The sequence below is a fragment of the Festucalex cinctus genome, chromosome 20 (genome assembly GCF_051991245.1).
Source record: "Festucalex cinctus isolate MCC-2025b chromosome 20, RoL_Fcin_1.0, whole genome shotgun sequence".
Lineage (NCBI taxonomy): Eukaryota > Metazoa > Chordata > Actinopteri > Syngnathiformes > Syngnathidae > Festucalex > Festucalex cinctus.
Genome location: NC_135430.1, coordinates 14405153 through 14425637, shown reverse-complemented (window position 1 = coordinate 14425637; position 20485 = coordinate 14405153). Strand labels below are relative to the sequence as shown.

Below are 20485 nucleotides of genomic sequence, written 5' to 3'. Positions count from 1 at the left end.
TGCATATATTAAAAATATATATATAATTGGTTGAAATCTGTAAACTGGATGAGGCCTTTTTGTTGGTACAAACAAATCCAATCTATATTTAAATTAAATGTTCATCCTTTAACAAAAAAAAAAACATCGTTAATTAAAAAAAATCAAATGTAAATAGCTCATAAGTGTGCATGTAGCCCCCTCTACTGCCTATATTTGAGAACACTTTTATAATCTTACTTTCCTTTTCACAGTCGCTATGTGAAGGCCGTGGTCAAAGCCCCATTTGATGATACTGACTCTGATTGTGGTCTCCATGGTTACCAGCTACATATAGTTATCCACGACACTGAAAATGAGATCATGTTTGGAAGTTTCTCTCAGTTATTCTGCCGAAAGGCTATTTATTTTTTATTTTTTTCCCAGATTCAATGATATGCATAACATAACTTTGGGTGTCATACTTCTGTTTTGGGATTAATTTCTTAGTACATAAATTCTCAATAATTTACTTCAATACCAGAAGCCTGCATGCAAACTTCCATCATATAGATTTATTTATTTTTAATCTTTTTTTTCTTGCATTCCACACTTGTTTTTTATTTATTATTATTTTTTTTTTTAATTTTAGTCTTGTTATTTTTGCTGTGGCATAGGGAGAGTTTGACATAGTTCAAAACAGAACACATTGAGGACCGCTCTCTCAGTTAAATAACATTTCTTTATGCATTTCATGCTGACATTGTCTGCGGTATGAAATAAATATGATATATATATATATATATATATATATATATATATATATATATATATACACACTTTTTTTTTTTTTCACTCTCACAAACCAACATGGTCTCCCAGGTGGGGAAGCGAACCCAATCAACCAGCACCGAAGGCAAGTGACGTTCCACTCCTCCACCCAGTCCTCTTCCATGGCATATATCCCATAAGACCCACATAATATCACAGAAGAAGTCAAAACAATGGGGTTAATTAATTTAATAATTATTTATCATGTATGTTACATTGGGCGTGAATCACACTTAAACTTTCTCACCTTTACATCAAAAGTCAGTTTCTTCACAGTCCATCGAATCAATCATCAACTTACTTCGTATGGACATCATTAAACATTCCCCAAAGCGCATGTGTTGCTTTGAGCACCAATGCTAATTCCAAACACTTGTACACACAGGAGGCAAATCGACTCCGTATCCCTCACGGATGACTGAGCTTCTCACCATTATCTCCCCAACACCACCACATCATCTGTAAAATGCAGAGATGCATGAGGCCACCAAATTGGACCCCCTCAACTGCGCCTAGAAATTTTGAAACCTCCTTGGTGGAGGTTCTCGTGCATGTCAGATCGACCATACCAGCATCGACTAAAATTCAAACAGAATGTGCTTCTCCCACTGGTCGCTGAATCAGTGGAGGCTGGTGTTTGTGGATCTCAGTCTGCTTCATCTATCCTTCCTTCCTTTAGTCTTTCCTCTGGTCTATTGAAGTCCCTAACCTGTTGGAATTTAGTTGGTGAAAGATTCTGGTTTTGTAACTGTGGATGGTAGGTGTTGTCTGGTTGGTGCTGGATTTCACTTTGTTCATCTTTCTTTCCTTTGATCCTTCCTCTGGTCTCCTGACAACTTCACGACTGGCGAGACTGAAGTATCCGGTTAAGATGAAGGGTTTGGGATTTGTAACAGGTTTCAGGTTAGTTAAAGAGCACAAACGCACACGCGCAAAAAAATAATTAAATCTGTCCATAAAGGTTAGTAACAGAATTCAACCCTCACTGGAAATGAACCTGACTTTCTGCTGGCAAAACCAACCAAACGCTGGTATCAGTTGTACAGGGACCAAACAGACTGATTGAGCGCGCAAAAGCCTCAGCGGAGTGGATTATTTTGTGCCTTTCTATGGTTTCCTTACGAGAGAATTTTTGGCCGCAACCTGAGCAGGTAAAAGGTTTTTCACCAGTGTGGGTTCTTGTGTGTATTTCTAAGGATCTTTTACGAGAGAATCTATGGCCACAAACTGAGCAAGTGAAAGGTTTTTCCCCCGTGTGGATTCTTCTGTGGAATTTTAAGGTTGTGTTATGAGAGAAATTTTGGCCACAAAATGAGCAGGTGTAAGGTTTCTCCCCAGTGTGGGTTCTCATATGACTTGTTAAGTGCTCCTTCAGATTGAATCTTTGGTCACAAACTGAGCAGGCAAAAGGTTTCTCCTGGCCGGTGTGGGTTCTTGTGTGTATGTTTAAACTTCGCCTCAGAGAGAAATTTTCACCACAAACTGAGCAGGAAAAGGGTTTCTCTCCAGTGTGGGTTCTTGCGTGAGTTTTTAAATCCTGCTTCCGCCTGAATCTTTTGCCACAAACTGAGCAGGCAAAAGGTTTCTCACCAGTATGTATAGTCATGTGTTGATTCAAATAGCTCTGACAAGCAAATGTTTTCCCACAATGAGAACATTTTGAGCGTTTGTTGTCAGTGTGACATGTCATATCGCCGGCAAACTCATGCTCATCATCATCATCATTATTGTGAGGCGGGTGTGGCAGCATGTTGTCACTATTTAATGGTGGAGCTAAGAGGCCTTCTGCTTGTGATCCTTCCGAGTGGTTTTCATCACCTTCTGTTGACATGCCTTGACAAGAATTGCTGCTGGGAGGCTCCACCCCTCTGCTTGTCTCACTTTGACCTTCATCTTCACTCTTCAATTGGACTCCAGTTGATAACTTAAAGATCTTCTCCTCCACCTCCTCTTCTTTGATGCATGGAGGATCTCCCTCCTCTTTCATGCAAGGGTACTCTGGTTCCTCTTTTTTAATATAAAGAGCCTGCTGCTCCTCTTCCTCTTTAAAGTGCGTGATCGCTTCAACTTCCTCTTCCTCTTTCACGTGAGGGCGCTCTGGCTGCTGCCTCTCAGGACGAACATCTTGGCTGATGTCTGCAAGACACACGAAAACCAATACACTTATTGTATTGTGGTTTGTAATGACAATGAAGGTTATGAGCAGAGACTGATGAGTTAAGATTACTAATAGGGCCCGACCGATATGCATTTTTTGAGGGCGATGCCGATCTTTGGCAGAAAAAATAAATAAATACATATTACCGATTAATCTGCCGATTATTTTCAAATATACAAAACTACATTTGGTAAAAGATTCAGGAACAGAATGATTGGGAACTGTGCTTCGGTCCCGAAAATATGACGGCTATGCAACTGTCAAAAACACGTTAAATATATAACCTGCCAGGCTGTCATGTGCACGCGCATCTACTAACGTCAGATTTCGAAACAGAAATGTTAACAAGTCCAATAAAGTGCTTCTGAATCGTTCCAGTGTGCTTGTATAGCTAATCCGTTTGAGCGACGTCACGTCGATGTATACGTCTGTGCGTGCGCCGCCAGCCGCCCTCCACGCTCATGAAGATGCTGATGCAAATAAAGTTGGTTGAACAACACTCAAGGATGAAGAAAAAATTAAGGTAAGCCAGACTCACAGCAGGGGAGGGGGAGCCACCCTGCTAGAAGAGACAACAGGACCCTCCAAGCTAACGGCAGTATGCATGACAGTACACGGGGCTGTGAGAAATCCAATTTCAAAATAAACCTTAACTTACCAAGGAGTGTAGCGCTTTTATTTTGTTGTTTCCGGAAGCATGTCGTTGCTGGATAGAATAGATGCTGACGACGTGCTCATCTGTTCAGAGTTTGTCAACAACGGCAATCTAAATTGATGCCCTAAACTGTTGCGACAGACGTCAATAACACAGCTTAGACCTGAAGTCACGTTCAAGCTCCAGGTAAGAGCGCTAAGACGTAATTATGCTGACATTGTGTTGTACGGCGCCTGTTGCCAGCGTTTAGCGATGACTGCTAACTAACAGCGAGCTAACAGCAGCAAGCTAGCCGCGCTAGTAATGTGCTCCATACTACTACTACCCTGTAGACAGCTGCGGTGTTACAGTAAGTGTAATGTAGTAACCTAATGCATGTGTAAGAAGTGTTTTACTGTCTGTACCGCGTACTGTACTTTTTTTGCGCATATCAGTGGTTTGAGGGGGAATTAACTGTTCCATATGACACTGTTTGTCGTGCTTCTCAATAAAGATTGGGCGAGCAGCATGCGCTTCAGTGCTTAAAGTCATCACACACAACTTTAAGGAGACCTTTAGCCATCGACCAAGGGGCGTTATGTAATCCAAGTACCATAATATTAATAAAGTAATGCAACTTGATTCATATTTATTATTTGGGGATTTATCCAATTCCAAACTTTTTCATTCATTAACAAAAGGACACCAACAATTTTGTCCATGTGTGTGTAAATAAAACTGACAGGCAACAGCAAATACTACTATTGACAATGTAAACCATTTCCTAAACAAAAGAAGACATGTTTTATCATAACTATCCCCAACCCCCTGGTTCAATATGAGGGGGAAAGTGAGAATAAGATAGTGAAGTGACCTAACCTGCTCCGTGAAGCACAATTCTTGGCTGCATGCTGCCAATGACGTCCAGTCGTTGACGTTGTCGTTCCTCGTCGTCTTTTGCTCCAAAAAGCTCCTCAGACTCTGTTGTTGTCATTCTGCGCACATTTTCACATGGCAATCACAAATCTTTATGCTCACACTTGATCTATGCTGAGCGATGTTCATCACCAAAGCGTCTTTGTTAGCAGCTAGCAAGCTAAACTAAGCTAGGCAGAGAAGATTCAACGTGCGCAGAGATCGAATTTAAGCAACTGAAAAATTGAACAAATTATGTTTTGGTCCAGTTAAGTGATAATGACATACTAAGTCGAGGTTTTTGTAGGTTGGTTACAAATTGAGCAAAATTTGTTAAGTGCATTTGTCCCACCTGGAGGCTCGTTCCTGTGTCGATTCTTTAGCTTCTTCTTCTTCTACTTTCTTTCAGCGGTTGGCAAATAACTTTTGGTACATTACTGCCACCTTCTGAATTGGAGTGTGGGTCTGAATACCCGTAATCTTATTTCACAACCAATTTAACTCTTGTCTTCCCAAAAATAAAAATAGGAATTTACCAGGGTATTTAAAAAAAAATATAATAATAATAATAATAATAATAATAATATTTATTGCTAATCTATTCCCACAGGTTAGTAATCTGTACTAACAGTTTACTAATCTGTGCTAATCCTTTATTTATTTATTTTTAGCAGTGCATATCCCTACCTATACAAAATCATAGTATACTTAACATACCACACCATACCAATACATGCTTACATCATGTAAGCCACACGTGGTCTCCCAGGCGGAGAAGTGAACCCACGCCAAACGACAAGTGACGGTTCCACTCCTCCACCTGTGTGGAGGCTGCAGTAAATTCAACACGAAATCGGAAAGAATAATTTAGCGTAGAGCTGGTTACCCGAGGAAAAAAGTGAACCGAAGTAGACGTGGGGCGGACCGCGGAAGTCCAGGCAGGACAGTCACAACCCTGCTTCGATATGATTTCTTCTTTTTTTCCACATTATTCAACATTTCTATAAACATACACTTGGGCGCCTAAACATGGCAACAAAATTTAAAAAAAATAAAATAAATAAAAACTAAAATGAAGCTAAAAAAACAAAAAAAGACTTACTGTTTCAGGATTTGAATTTATTCGGAATTGCTGTAGACAATGTCAGCTTCTTCAATTTGTTGAATCAGTCATTAAATTCACAAAGAGAACACTAACACTAAAAAGTGTACAAATTGCTTGAATAATTTTAATACTTCCTGTCTACAAGATGATTTTAAATTATATAAAGAATGAATTAGGATAAAAACAAGATACCTAGAATAAAATAATGCAGATTTTTGTTTCCTGTGTTTCTCACCGAGTACACTTGTGTTTCTTGGCCGCATCCTTCTGAGCGAATCCTTGGGCACAAACTGAGCAGGAAAAAGGTTTCTCACCAGTGTGTGTTCTTATGTGACTTTGTAAGCTTATTTTCTGAGAGAATCTTTGGCCACAAAGTAAGCAGGCAAAAGGTTTCTCATCAGTGTGTGTTCTTGTGTGTATTTTTAAGGTACCATTCGCAGCGAACGTTTGGCCACAAACTGAACACACGAAAGGTTTCTCACCAGTGTGGGTTCTTGTGTGACGTTTTAAGCTCGTTTTCTGAGAGAATCGTTGGCCACAAGTTGAGCAGGCAAAAGGTTTCTCACCAGTGTGCGTTCTTGTGTGTATTTTTAAGGTATCCTTCACAGCGAACTTTTGGCCACAAACTGAACAGACGAAAGGTTTCTCACCAGTGTGGGTTCTTGTGTGACGTTTTAAGCTCGTTTCCTGAGAGAATCTTTGGCCACAAGTTGAGCAGGCAAAAGGTTTCTCACCAGTGTGCGTTCTTGTGTGTATTTTTAAGGTAGCCTTCACAGCGAACTTTTGGCCACAAACTGAACAGACGAAAGGTTTCTCACCAGTGTGAGTTCTTATGTGTGTTTCTAAGTGTGCCTTCAGGGAGAATCTTTGCCCACAAACTGAGCAGCCAAAAGGTTTCTCACCAGTGTGGGTTCTTGTGTGTGTTTCTAAGTGTGCCTTCATAGAGAATCTTTGCCCACAAACTGAGCAGCCAAAAGGTTTCTCCCCAGTGTGGGTTTTTGTGTGATTGCTTAAGTATTCCTTTCGAGAGAATTTTTGGCCACAAACTGAGCAGGCGAAAGGTTTCTCTCCAGTGTGTATTCTCATGTGCTTTAAACGGCTTTCATATCCAAGAATTTTGCCACACTGAGAACATTCCCAGCGTTTTTTGTCAGTGCGACATGTCACATCACGTTCACCTTCTTGTTTTCTTCTCCGCCTCTTGTCCCCAATTTCTTCCACATCTGATAAACCTTGTGATCTTTCCCAGTGGTCTCCATCACTTTCTGTTGACATGTGGTGACATGAGCCGCTGCTTGAAGGCTCCGCCCCTCCGCTCACTTCACTTTGACTTTCATATTCACCTTTCAAAAGGACACCAGTCAATGGCAACTTGCAGATATCCGTCTCCTCCAACTCCTCTTTGATGAAAAGGGGCTCGTCCTCCTCTTTTGTGGAATGGAGCTCTGGCTCCTCCTCCTCCTCTCTTTTAATGTAAGGGGACTGTTGCCCCCCTTCCTCTTTCAAGTGGGAGACCTCTTTGTCCTCCTCTTCCTCTTTAATGTGAGGGGGCTCTGGCTTCTGCTGCTCAGGACCAACATCTTCATCACAGATGTCTGCAAGACACAAAAAGATGTTTACAATGAAGGTTGAGAGCCAGATTTAAAAAGATTACTACTGACTCTTTACCATTAGCTAATTCACTTTGCGAGTGTTTTTTGTGGGGAGTCTATCCTTGGTTATTTGCAGAAAGACTTGCACATGGTCCAATATTACACCTTTTGAGTGGTGGGCCTGTCAGAAGCAGTCATAATGTATTCATATGATGTAGTAAGTTTAAGTGATTATTTCACTTATTTTTTTATTTTTATTTTATTATTCTGCACTGAACAACAGCTAAATCTCATCTGCACATTCAGAAGTAAAAGAGCAAACTGCTGTAAGCTGACCAGTTCCCAAATAGTTTTTTGAGGGTTATTAATCCGCGAATCCGGCAGACAGCCCCTTTAAAAAGACAGTTTATTGGTTAATTTTCAGTTTTCTTTTTTCGTTTATGATTACTATTGTCAGAATCAAGTGGTTTCCGTAACCACTGTGGGTATTTCTTTTATTAACAGAGCAGTACTAACAATTTTGTCCACGTGTATACACTGAAATAAAAAGTCTGTTGGATTTATATTAAAAAATATATATATATATATATATATATATATATATGGAACAACTGTTGCACCAACATTCATACTTTTTAATGTTTTAATGTAAATTTAAACAAGACAGACAGATTTAAACATGCAATGTGGCTACTTCAGACTATTTCCTAAAGAAGAGTATTAAGTGACCCAACCTGCTCTGAGAAGAATTCTTGGTTTCATCCTGCCAACGGCGTCCAGTAGTTGTCTTTCGTTGTCCTTTATATGCGCTAACGTCCTCGTAAGAAGTGAAAGCAAGTCGCAATTGGGTTGAGGCTACCCGAGTAGTAATAAGATGCTGAAGAGCTGCTTTCGGCCACAACTCAACTCAGTCGCCAGACGTTCTGGCTTATATGTCCATTCTGCCCTTTCATCTGAGATGTTCCTTTCTTTCTTTGGTTGTCATCGTCAAAGACATCAAAGACAGACACGCTCACAAGAATGTGCCCTGTATGCCAGAAAATAAAATAAAATCACAGAAAAAAAAAAAAATACATTCAAGGGTTGAGGAACGATGCCACAACTTTCAATATGGAAGAAAGCCACTCTACCACTTGAGCTATGCCAGACTTATTGCTATAGTTTAAATGTTGCTGGTGTGTCCAAAATTAGACCAAAAATGAAGGGAAGAGGATTCCACCTGACACCTGCGAATATTGACACAGAGCAGGAGTGGCATGGTCAGTGGCTAGATTTTGTTGTTCCTCAACTCTTGAGTGTGTTTTTTTTTTCTTTCTTTTTTTTTTTGGAAGAATATTCAAGTCAATATAGCCTGCGTGCATTTTGGGGCGGGGTGTCATTCTGACTCTTTTGAAAGGACCCATCGCGATAATTTTTCATCTTCAAGTTTCATATTTCATAGCTCATTTTTTGTTCAAGTCATCACCTAAAATGGCAAAAAAAAAAGTGAAAAAATGTTTCGTGATATGCTACTTGCAGAGCAGGCAGAGTTCATTTGTGACGCGTCGCTGAAGCGGCGTGTAACAGCGTTGTATGAATGACAATTGGCAACATCGACAAGCGATCGAAACAATACATTACAATTGACAATACATTTCATGCGTGTTCCTGATGAGTCGCGGAATTGTGGCGTGCGCTTAAAGGAACACTTTACTTATTGATCCATTTTTAGCAGCAAAAAGTTGCTACTTTTTCAATAATTAATTTGGTGACGTGATTATTTTTTTATGTACATTTAATAACTTTTAAACCATTGTTAAAATGAATCGAACGCCGGCATGTTTGTTACACGTGACTAAATAACCCGGATGTTTACGTCACTAGTGTGTAAACGCTACACTATGGAAGCACTATGCAACGCAGCCGTGCATCTAGCGTCAAACCCGGAAGGATTAAACCTTATCGCTTCGAGCCAACACGACAAAATAACACTACCGAAGGAAAGTCTGCCTTGGATGTGAAAGTTGTGGCGCCAGATGGTCTTTTCGGGCACAAAATAAACTTTGACGAACGAGTGAATCAGGCGGGGGGTGAGTGGTGTTCGTGCGGGAGCTGCAGGAATGGACAATCCGCTAATGAATGTGTGCTGTCTGGAAATGAAAGAACTCGAGGATCGGTTCCTTGCGGACAATCTCAACTGCATCCTGGAACATCAGACATTCAACATGGCAATACTAAATAGACATTCTCAGGATAGCTTTGGTTGCGATGAAAGATGTGAAGAAGAAAAGTCTTGGAGGAGCAAATATCCAACAGGTAATGTGACACACAGTACGAGCAATGCAAAACGTGTGGAACTGACGAAATATTTCAGGAAAAAGAAAAAATAGTAAAATTAAATGTATCGTCGTTACAGCACCCAACCTCCCCTAGCTGTTTTTTTTTTTCTTTTTTTGCGGAGCGTCCCACTGCGGTCAGGCCAGCCGCCACTCGAAAAGACGAAGTCAAGCCAGCCGCCCCAACGATTGTTAATACTGTGCATTACGGTAACGTGCCGACGTGCCCCTGCGTTGGCCACCTTCAAATGAATTATGAAATAAAACAGTCCGTGCAGTATAATAACCAATGCCCCCCCAGCCCCGAAACATGCCTACCTTTCGCTTTAAATTTGCTTCGCTTCTCCGAGATCTTTCAGTGGCCGTAGTAAGACCTCGATTTGTGCCGGCTGTTGTGAGAGTGAAAGCTCCGTGTTGCTAGCAGTTGCGGCTCCTCCATCGGCTTGATTATTTCCCACGTCTGGTTCTTTAAAGATACTCGGTACTGCGTTGGGCTTTAGTATTAGGCGTGTGGCGTACCCCATCTCAAATTGTAACATATATTCGAAGTCCTCATGCCTGAAATGTTCGCTGCGCGCACGCCTGCTTGTCCTTCGGGAGGTTGACAGCACTTAGCAAACAAACCATTGTCTACTCAAGTAGCTTTTTTTTTTTTTTTTTTTTTTTTTGGGGGGGGGGGGGGGTCTCGCGGGTTTTTCCTTGCCGACGCCTTGCAAAATTTTGCAATACAGTAAGGCATAACTGACGTTTGTGTCTTCCTCGTTGTTATGTCTGCGTGAACTACTGTTCCCCAAGCGAGTATACACACTAGTGACGTCACCACTTTGGGGCGTTGCAACACGGAAGTACTTCTATGTTGAAAAAAGTTAAATAAATCAATATAGGAGTGTATTCTTCAGCTCTTATGCATGTTTCGTAGCTATACTAACTATTTACTGCCAATCAAGCCATACATGTAAAATTAAAGGAGCCTTCCTTTAAGATCGTGCACGTACTCGCATGCTACAGTTCCACTTTAGGCCAGAGGTGGCAGTCACGAGTAAAAACTTGACAAACGGCACAAAGATCCTTTAAAAGGTGGGATCTTAAGTTACGACCATTTCTGTTTGTAAACAAACAAAACAAACTGCTCCATGGCTCAACACCCCACCCACTCTTATCGTCAACATTGCATCTACCTTCAGCGACACCCTAGACTCATGAATATTAATTAAGTGTGGTGCCGTGTGTCATGCGGTTGCCCATTGGTTGGAAAGCACTCCATTTCATTGGACGACCAAACTGCAGGGGGAGAGCTCATTACCATTTATTATAATAAACATTTTATTCTTTTGTTTCCAAAAACAACTTATTGTCCTAAATGTGATTTCAATTATTACCAAATTAATCGTGATAAATATGTTCTCCTTAATCAATCAGCGCTACTGTGTCGGATGGATTAGCCAGACCCACTCCAGTTCAGAAGGTGGCGGTAATGTACCAAAAGTTATTGGCCAACCCCTAAAATAAAGTAGAAGAAAAGATGGAAGCCGACACCGCAACGAGGCACGAGGTAGCAGAAACGAGCGTCACCAAATTTCTCCAAATTTTAGGCCACCTTAAAAAAAATAACTAATTAAAAACTCAATGCCCATTATCACTTCACTGGACAAAAACATCATTTGTTTTTGTTGATTTATCGTGTTACTTAAATTCGTCTTGGTACATGTTGAAGTTTCTCGGCCTAGCCTAGCTTAGCCTTTTTAGCTGCGAACAAAGAGATGAGTTTGCATGATCAACACATCGCTGAGCATATATCAGTGGTGGGCAAATTCGGTCCTCGAGCGCCGGAGACGAGTCCTGCAGGTTTGGGCTGTTTTCCCTTCTCCAACGCAGCTGATTCCAATCAACAGGATCGTTATCAGGCTTATGCGGAGATTGCTGATGAGCTGATCATGTATTAGCTGTGTTGAAGAAGTGAAACATCCAAAAACCTGCAAGACTCCAGCCCTCGAGGAGAATCTGCTCTGGCATAGATCAAGTATGGGTGTAAAGTTTGTGATTGTCGTGTGAAAATCTGCAGAAGGACAGCAGAGGAGGAGGAATTTAGTGGCGCAAAAGAGGACACGGAGCGTATCACATAGTGACATGTCACCACAAACACCTCACAATAACGGCGGTGATGAAGTTGACGACTCTGTGAGTGATGAGACATGTCAGATTGGTAACCAAAGATGGAAATGTTGTCATTGTGGGAGTAGATTTGTTTTTGAGAGCAGTTTGAAGCGACACATGATAATACACACTGGTAAGGAGAAACCTTTTCCCTGCTCAGTATGTGGCCAAAGATACTCTAGAATGTCATTCTTAGAAACACACGCAAGAATTCATACGGGTGAGAAACCTTTTTCCTGCTCAATTTGTGGGCAAAGATTCACGTGGAAGTGTCACTTTAATCGTCACGTCGCAACCCATTCCAGTAAGGAACGTTTTTCGTGCTCAGTTTGTCGTAGAAAATTCACCGAAGAGGACAATTTAGCAATACATATGTTACATATAAATATACATATAAATAAAAATGTCGGCTTATATTTGGGGATTACGATAGCGGTTAACTATGCCCCCCATGATTGATTCAATTACTTCCTCACTCGATCGGTGGACTTCCTTGCTCTGATCACTCATATGAAGAATCAATGTACTCAAATCAAATTTAGTACCCTAACTTTTGTTTCAAAACATCCCATTGCCTCCCCCTGCTAATTTATTTCCGCATTTAAAGAGAATCTTTGACCGTTTTTTTGTGGAATAATTAGAAGGTGAAGGCTACGTTTAGCACACTTGTATTGCCCCGATCCATTATGGTATTACTGGGCAGCACAATTACAGACCCTGATGTAATATTTTACAGATAAATGTTCTTTACTCATACTCGGCAAAAGTTAGAATGCTAAAAAATAAGACAAAGAAACCTTTAACTAGACACAAAATTTTAAATTGGCATCAGGTCAAGAAATATTTCGGTAAATTGTCTTTGTCATACTTGTGCCCAAAATGGGATTTTTTTTTTTTTTTTTTTTTTTTTTTTTTTTTTCTTAAGGCAGAGCCATGACATTAGGATTTGGACTGAAATAGGCCTGAAGATATGTAATCAGAAGCTGTAATGTTTGTCATTTGATGATGGTTGCCAGATATGATATGCCACACAAACATTTATTTAAATATCTTCAGGTGAGAAACTGAATGAGATCAGTTCGATTTCAATGATGTCCATCTTGAAAATGGAAAAGAAAAATGATTGCTACATGGAAAGGGAATTATCTCCTAATTATATTTAGTATGTTAGAAGCTGAGTCTTCTGTACAGAAACTTAGAGGCCTATTGCAAGCGCGTGAAGTAATTGTATCGATTCCACGCTTGTCGTGTGCGTATTCTCCCAGAGACTTAAAGCATCTTTCCTCTTGCGCGATCAAGAAGTTGTACTCTAAGGACGAGCGTCTCTTGAAAGTGAAACATCATATTACGTGTTTAGACAACATTAACTCCTGTCATTGCTCCACTGATGACCGTGTGCGTCACGCCGAGCGGCTGCCAACTTCACATTTGAAGTGTAAAATACTTTTATGAAGGAGGACTATACAAACTAAACTTGATTAAAGAGCTGTCCACAAATTTACCTTTTGGAAAAGCTAAGTTAGAGACCATTTGTGTTTTGTTTTTATTTGATTTGATTTTTTAGTTTAGTTTTCTTGTAGCCTACTATTGTATTCAGGTGGTAATTTGTCATTTGCTGCGCCCTTTTGTGTGTATGCTATGTCATAGTTACCTAAGTTACAGCCAGTCTGAATGTGGGACAACAATTTTGATACTCTGGATATTTTCTGTTTTGTTTTGTAATAGAAAATGTATGTATTTTATCATATAAAAACAATTTGCTTACTGTGACTGCTTCAAGATGACCTCACTTGCCCACACACATCACTCCACATTACTTTGGATCGATCAGGTATATGCGATCTTTGGTTGCTCAGATCTGCGCGGAGGACAGCGTGCATAGCAGCTGCAGAAAAACACATCATGACATCAGATGCACAATAAACTTTTTTTTTTTTTTGCACGGTTCCTTGCTATTTTACTTCCTTTTGAGTTGACCTATAAAGAATTTTTTTTTTCAAAGAACAATTATTTTACCATATATATATATATACACATACATATCACGATATTGTTAAGAATAGATGCACAATATTGTGTTTTGTACATAACAGCAGTGACAAATAGGCTTGTCCATGTCATGTCATGTGCCCCAATTTGCTTAGCGGCGCAAAATTTGTCCAAAATGTGTGTTTGGCTGAAAAGGGTGAAAAAGTAATGTTTTTTTTTTTTTTTTTGACGTTGAAAAATATTTACTCGTATGATGACTGATATTACGACTTAAAATTAAACTACACTAATAAACAAGCCACTAGAGGGTGGTGGTATCGCACAAAAAAAGCGAAAAGTAAGGGAACACTAATTTTAATATGTAAAAACTCAAACAATGAACAAATACCTTTCTTTCTGAAGTGTTAAGTTAAACTGGGTGAGTTGTGTGCACACGAGCAGAACCTACAGTGAATTCTTCGACTTTCTTTCGAAGGTTGCAAACAACTTTTAGCGCATTACATTACCGCCTCCTTCTGAAATGGTCTGTGGGTCCGGTTAAAAAAACAAAACAAAAACTTGTCACCGGTCACGTGTTTCTTCATTTTCTTTTTTTTTTTCTTTTTTTTTACTGCCGAATCTGGGCTCCATTTGTCACGCCACTTTTGTAGATACACGCTCCCATACCTCGGCACATTTCCTCACAACTACGAAAAGGTTCATTTGAGTAGGCCAACACTCCAGTTCGGAATGTGGCGGTAATGCACCATAAAGTTATTCGCCAACCACCAAAAAGAAAGTCGAAGCAAAGATGGAAGCCGAAACGACACAACGAGACACGAGGTAGGACAAACGCGCTACGCCAAATGTCCTAATCCTTATATTTTTAGCCAATGTAAGAAAAAAAATCTCGACTCGGGACGTCCATTGTCACTTCACTCGACAAAAAACATAATTTGTTGATTTATCGTGTTGTTTAAATTCGTCTCGGTGCACGTTGAAGCTTCTCGGCCTATCCTAGCTTAGCTTGATGGCTTGCTAACAAATGCTAAATTACAATATCAAGAACAAGTTCTTGTGACAGTAAGTCCAGTCACACGAACGTACACAAGCACGCATATCTCGCTGGCGTATTTTCATAATTCACCGCAGTTATATTATGTGACTAAATTTCAAAGAATTGAATGATGTTTCATAATATGTTTGTACAACACACATTGGTTAAACACTTTACTTTACGTCCTTGTGATCTCGTGAAACGTCATCAATGGCTGCCCAAATTGTTCCAATCGAAAGTACACATAAGCTAAGGTTAATATTTTTTAACGTGTAAAGTACAACTTTATTAAATCTAGTCCCTTTTTTTTAACACGACTTAGTTTGACAACTTCAATTTACAATATATAAATATATAATAATATATAGTAATAAATATGATATACTATATATAAATATATACACACATACATTCAAAGATCATGTTTATAGATGTACCGCAATTCAGGAGAATCAGAACAAAACCTGCAACAAACATCAATGTCTTTCCAGAACCTTATTTTCAATATAATCCTAAATTGGATAAATCCCTTCTAAATTGGATAAATCCCATGTATAATTTTAAATGGCACGACTTGATTATATCACTCGAAATTATATAACATCTAGTCATCTGGTACACAGTTATTACAATGAATCAGAGCCAGGAAGCAGTAAGAACGACATCCGGGTGTTCCGTCCGTTCTTGTTTTTGCATACTGTACTTTCAGTTGGAACAACACTCGGGCCATGACTGATGACGTTTCACAAGAACGCATATTGAGAAATGGCTAAAGAGACGCCTTTGTGATCAACACGGCGTTCAGCATAGATCAAGTGTGGGCATAAAATTTGTAATTGTCGTGTGAAAATGTGCGCAGAAGGACAGCAGAGTACGAGGAGGAACTTAGTGGTGCAAAAGAGGACATGGAGCGAAAACGGCAACTGCTGGATGCCATTGGCAGGATGCAGCCAAGAATTGTGCTTCACAGAGCAGGTTGGGTCATTTCTTAGTTTACCGGTACTCAAGTTTACTGAGTCCTTTCGGTTTACCTAGAATTCACTTCCTGTTGCCATATAGACCTTTTGCACGTGATGCCACGCCCCTCATAGCCTATGAGGGCTGTGACATCACGTGCAAAATTATGGCGTAATTATTAACTATCAAAACAATGAACCAAGTTCAACTGACATTTCTTCGCCGCTGTTTTAATGCATATAACAACCGTGCGCCCATTTCTTCTACATGGTCTCAGCAAGGTTTTCTTTGGGTCAGGAGGTACCGAATCCGAATAAGAACTTGGACAATGTCACATGCTGGAGACAGTTCTGTGAGTTCCCTAATAAACCACCTGGAGACACTGGTCATCAAACACATTAAAGCCGCCCTACTGCCATCACTGGACCCGCACCAGTTTGCACTAGGGATGTAACGATAAGGGCAATATCGTGATATTAAAACTGCCACAATATCGTCGTCGTCATGTTCACAATATTTAAAAGGAACACATCTGTTAAAAAAGTCATGTTGATTTCCATTTGTGCAGTTCTAGCACCCTCTAGTGGCTAGTTTATTAGTGCAATTTAATTTTCATTAGGGATGTTTTGGCCTTTTATGTTAGAAATCTGTGCTAATTGTCAGATGAAGGGGAATTAATTTGCTTGTAAAGCGATCAATGTGTGCTTACATTACCAAGTAAGTGCCTCAATATTGTTATTAGAGATTGTAGGTGGTTTATATGCTTTGCTGTTATGTACAAAAGCACAATATTGTAAGTATGAGCTTCTTTTTTTACAATATTGTGATCTTTTTTAAATATCGCCAACGCCCCCACAATATCGTGATAATTATCGTATTGTGACCTTCATATTGTGATAATATCGTATCGTGATGTTTGGATCTCGTTACATCCCTAGTTTCCACTGAGGACGCCATTGCCACGGTGCTGCTTTGTGGACTATAGCTTGGCCTTTAACACCATCCGGCTGTTAAAGCTCCGGTCCACACTTCACCGAATGGGACTCAACACCACCGTAGTTTTACAGTTTTTCCGTATGTTTAATTTGGGTCATTTTAAGATTTATAAAATCATGTGTAGACACACATACGCACAGATGACTAACACAATGCGTGGATTACATAATCATATTAACTCATTCACTCCCAGCCATTTTCACAGAAGAAACCCCCTTTGCTCCCAGCTGTTACTGGATTTTGACTGATTTTACAAGGCCCACAGAATATTGTGTTCTATTGCAATCAAAACATGGAACCTACAAAAAGAAACAGTCTTTTCTTTCATCAGGAAAAAAAAATAGATTTGTGTCTGTTTCCGTTTTGTAGCAATTAGCATTAGAATACAGATAGGTTTCCTTGATATTCCCATTCCAAGTGAAAACATTATCAAAAAGAGCTTGTTGCAACATAGCCCTGGCTGATCTCACTCTACCGCCACCTGCTGGCCATTTTTTGTAGTAACTACCATTGTTTTAAGCCACCTCTTCATGTCAGAAGCTGCACCAAAGCCTTCTGTATGCTCTTGCATTGAAAATTTTTTTTTAAAAAAAACATAAAAAAAAACGTATAAATATGTTTTTGGGAGTGAATGAGTTAACTGATGGGTTGAGTGCGGTGTGACGGAATCAAAGTCGACTCACGTCTTATGACTTACCAAAGCGGTCACATCGCCGTTGTCACGTTCAACCTATATTTAATTGAATACAGTACACTAGTATTACAAGATATTTTATAGTTTATAGCAAATAATCATTAACTTGGAATTTTCTGGCTGCAACATATTCCACCTAAGGTGAAAAAAAACCTATTGCTTTCAATAATGCTAAATATTGTCGTAATATTAACTCACTTGGCTGTCTTAATAACCTTCATTCTATATAAACCATAACACGGTGTGTTTGTCTTGTTTTGCAGTGTTCCCCCATATTAAAGAGGAAGAGGAGGAGAAAGTGATCTCCCACTTTAAAGAGGAAGCAGCGCACCAGTCTCCTTTCACTATAAAAGAGGAGAATGTCGGCAATTTTCCATTGACCGACATCCTTTTGAAGGTTAAGGATGAAGACCAAAGTGAGGAGAGCAGAGGGGCGGACCCTCCCAGCAGCAGCTCTTGTCAACAACACACAACAAAAGGTGATGGAGACAAATGGAGAGGATCACAAGTAGATGGCCTCTTCGCTCCACTATCACAAAGTGACGACATGTCACTACGCACGCCTCATGACGGCGCTGATAAGACATGTCGCGCTGACAGGCAAAGATGGAAATGTACTCATTGTGGCAGTAGATTTGTTTATGAGAGCAGTTTGAAGCGACACATGAAAATACACACTGGTGAAGAAAAACCGTTTTCCTGCTCAGTTTGTGGCCGAAGATACTCTGCAAAGGGATACTTACAAACACACGCAAGAACTCATACGGGTGAGAAACCTTTTTCCTGCTCAATGTGTGAGCAGAGATTCATGTGGAGGTGTCACTTAAATCGTCACATCAGAACCCATTTTGTTGAGAAACCTTTTTGCTGCTTAGTGTGTGGCAAAAGATTCTCTCAGGAGGGAAACTTTATCATACACATAAGCTTCCACACTGGTATTAAACCTTTTGCCTGCTCTGTTTGCGACCAAAGATTCTCTCAGAGGGGAGACTTAACATTGCACATGAGAATCCACACACAGGTGAGAAAGTGTTTTCCTGCTCAGTTTGTGGTCAAAAATCCTGTCAAAAAATAGACTTAAAAAAACACTAACCTCCACAGGGGAGAAACCTTTTTCCTGCTCAGTTTGTTGCTGTAGATTCTCTCGGAAGGATACGGTCAAGAGGCACAGGTGTTCTCTAGTGAATAAACACAAAGATGTAAAAGCATTAGATGACAAAGTCAATGTTTAAAGGGAAACTTGATTGGTCTGAACATTGGCACTTATGTAAAAATGTCAGCTCAAATTTGTGGATTAAGATAGCTGTGGTGAACTATGCCCCGATGACCGATTTAATTACTTCCTCATTCGATCGATTTCCTTGCTCTGATCACTCATAGCAAGAATCAATGTTCTCAAATCATCCATAATGCCCAAACTTGTTTCAAAACATCCCATTACCATTTCATGGTAATTTATTTCCGTATTCAACGAGAATATTTGTCCGTTTTTTGTGGGATGATAGAAGGTCAAGGCTTTGCCTTTCACTCTTGTATTGGATCAATCCATTGTGTTACTATTGGGCAGCACAATTACGGAAAGCGTAAAGAAAAATGTCTTCAACTTATACTCGGCAAAAGTTGGAATTCTAAAAAATAAGATCATCTTTCCTCTTGCGCAATCAGGAGGCTGCAAAGAGTTAGCGTCGCTTGAAAGTATTCCACGTTTACGCCCAATTCACACCTACTGCGGAACGGACGCGGAGCGGCATCCGTACGGAAGCCGCAAGGTATACAAAGCATTTGAGTCTGTGTATCAATTCACACCAGCTGCGGTGCGGCTCGACTGCGGCCCTGCGGAAGGTTTCCGCAAGCTTTCTATTTCTTTCGGATTCCGCGTGCGGATTTTCATGAAGCAGTAGAAATTACACGAGCCGAACAGGAAGTCAATCATCTGCGTCAAGGTAGAGCCGGTATTTTTCAAAATAACTTTTTAATTACTTAATAATTTTTTTTAAAAAAAATTATGCAAGAAAGATTATTTTAGTTAACAAAAAGTACAAACAAATAAATAAATAAAAAATAAATACAATATTTTCCTTAATAAAAACCTAAAAACGATTTTTATGTTTTTCAAAACGGAACTAAAACTAACTATAGTTAGAGCGAAAATGTCCTTTGTTTTAGCCTTTGGTAATTCATTTAAGGCGTGAGCCTTTGGGGATGATTTCAAATGTGATTTTAAGTAGATTTATTTTCACTGTGGTGATTTTTAAATATTGCGCACAACTTAGTAAGACACTTTTTAAAACTAAAACTAATACTGAAACTAAGCATTTATTACATAACTCATAAAAACTAACAGAACGACCCTGAAAACTAATTAAAACTACATTTAAAAAACAAAACTCAAAATGAAATCAAAACTAACTAAAATTCCTAGACAATAATAACCCTGCACTCAAGTCAACTTCACTTTTGAAGTGTGAAATATATTCCAAATGGAACTCATCACTTTCATGGAGGAGGTCTAGTAAACCTCAAAGTTCATCAACAGGATTAAGGAACTAAAAGGCAAACAAACAGTCACTTATTTCAAAGTATTTGGGCTACATCTCTAAACTATCTTGAAAGTAGGTGTTAGTGGTCCTCTGCAGTTTCCTAAACTAATATTCTTTCCGTTGAGACTTCATATGGATCATCTGTATATATTTATGCGTATATTGATGTGTATTGTGCATTTGAGTTTTTTTAGATTTGACAAAATGGTGAACTACTGTGGGCTGACACTTGCTAAGTTAGACACCATTTGTGTTTTGTTTTAATGTTATTTTGTTTTGTTTGTTTTTGTTTTCATGTACTATTGCATTACTTGGTATTTGTCATTTGCTTTGCTCTGTTGTGTATGGTATGTCATAGTTGCCTAAGTTACAGCCAAGAGCTGTCTGAATGTGGGACAATAATTTTGATAACCTGGACATTTTTTTTTTTTTTTGTCATGAGAACTGTTGTTGATTGTATAGATTTATCATATCAAAAACACATTGCTTGCCTTGACTGCTTTAAGATGACCTCACTTTTGTTCATTGAAAACAAGACACTGCCCACATATCACTTGTATTGTGACTGCCTACTTTGTAATAAAAATCACAGAGGACGCTGATCTTTGGAA

At 39.5% G+C, this 20485-nt stretch overlaps 2 protein-coding genes across 6 annotated transcripts in view; one reads left to right on the top strand and one right to left on the bottom strand.

Moving 5' to 3' along the window:
• The window catches only part of LOC144009834 (uncharacterized), a 24320-nt gene extending 3835 nt beyond the window's left edge, over positions 1-20485 (top strand). For 2 of the 5 annotated variants that reach the window (XM_077509724.1, XM_077509725.1), the window contains 2 exons: positions 15547-15662; positions 17598-20485. In XM_077509724.1, coding sequence (XP_077365850.1) covers positions 15593-15662; positions 17598-18409 — 882 coding nt within the window. In that variant the 5' untranslated portion in view covers positions 15547-15592 and the 3' untranslated portion in view covers positions 18410-20485. Of the gene's footprint in view, positions 1-13853; positions 14474-15546; positions 15663-17597 lie in introns of those variants that run through there. The other 3 variants (XM_077509722.1, XM_077509721.1, XM_077509723.1) reach the window with 3 other exon arrangements.
• On the bottom strand, positions 978-9787 carry LOC144009831 (uncharacterized). The gene is made up of 4 exons (XM_077509719.1): positions 7928-9787; positions 5837-7196; positions 4461-4576; positions 978-2925 (listed from the first exon to the last, which is right to left on the bottom strand). Exons 1-4 carry the CDS (start codon positions 7953-7955, stop codon positions 1772-1774), a joined length of 2658 nt encoding a protein of 885 aa, XP_077365845.1. The 5' UTR covers positions 7956-9787; the 3' UTR covers positions 978-1771.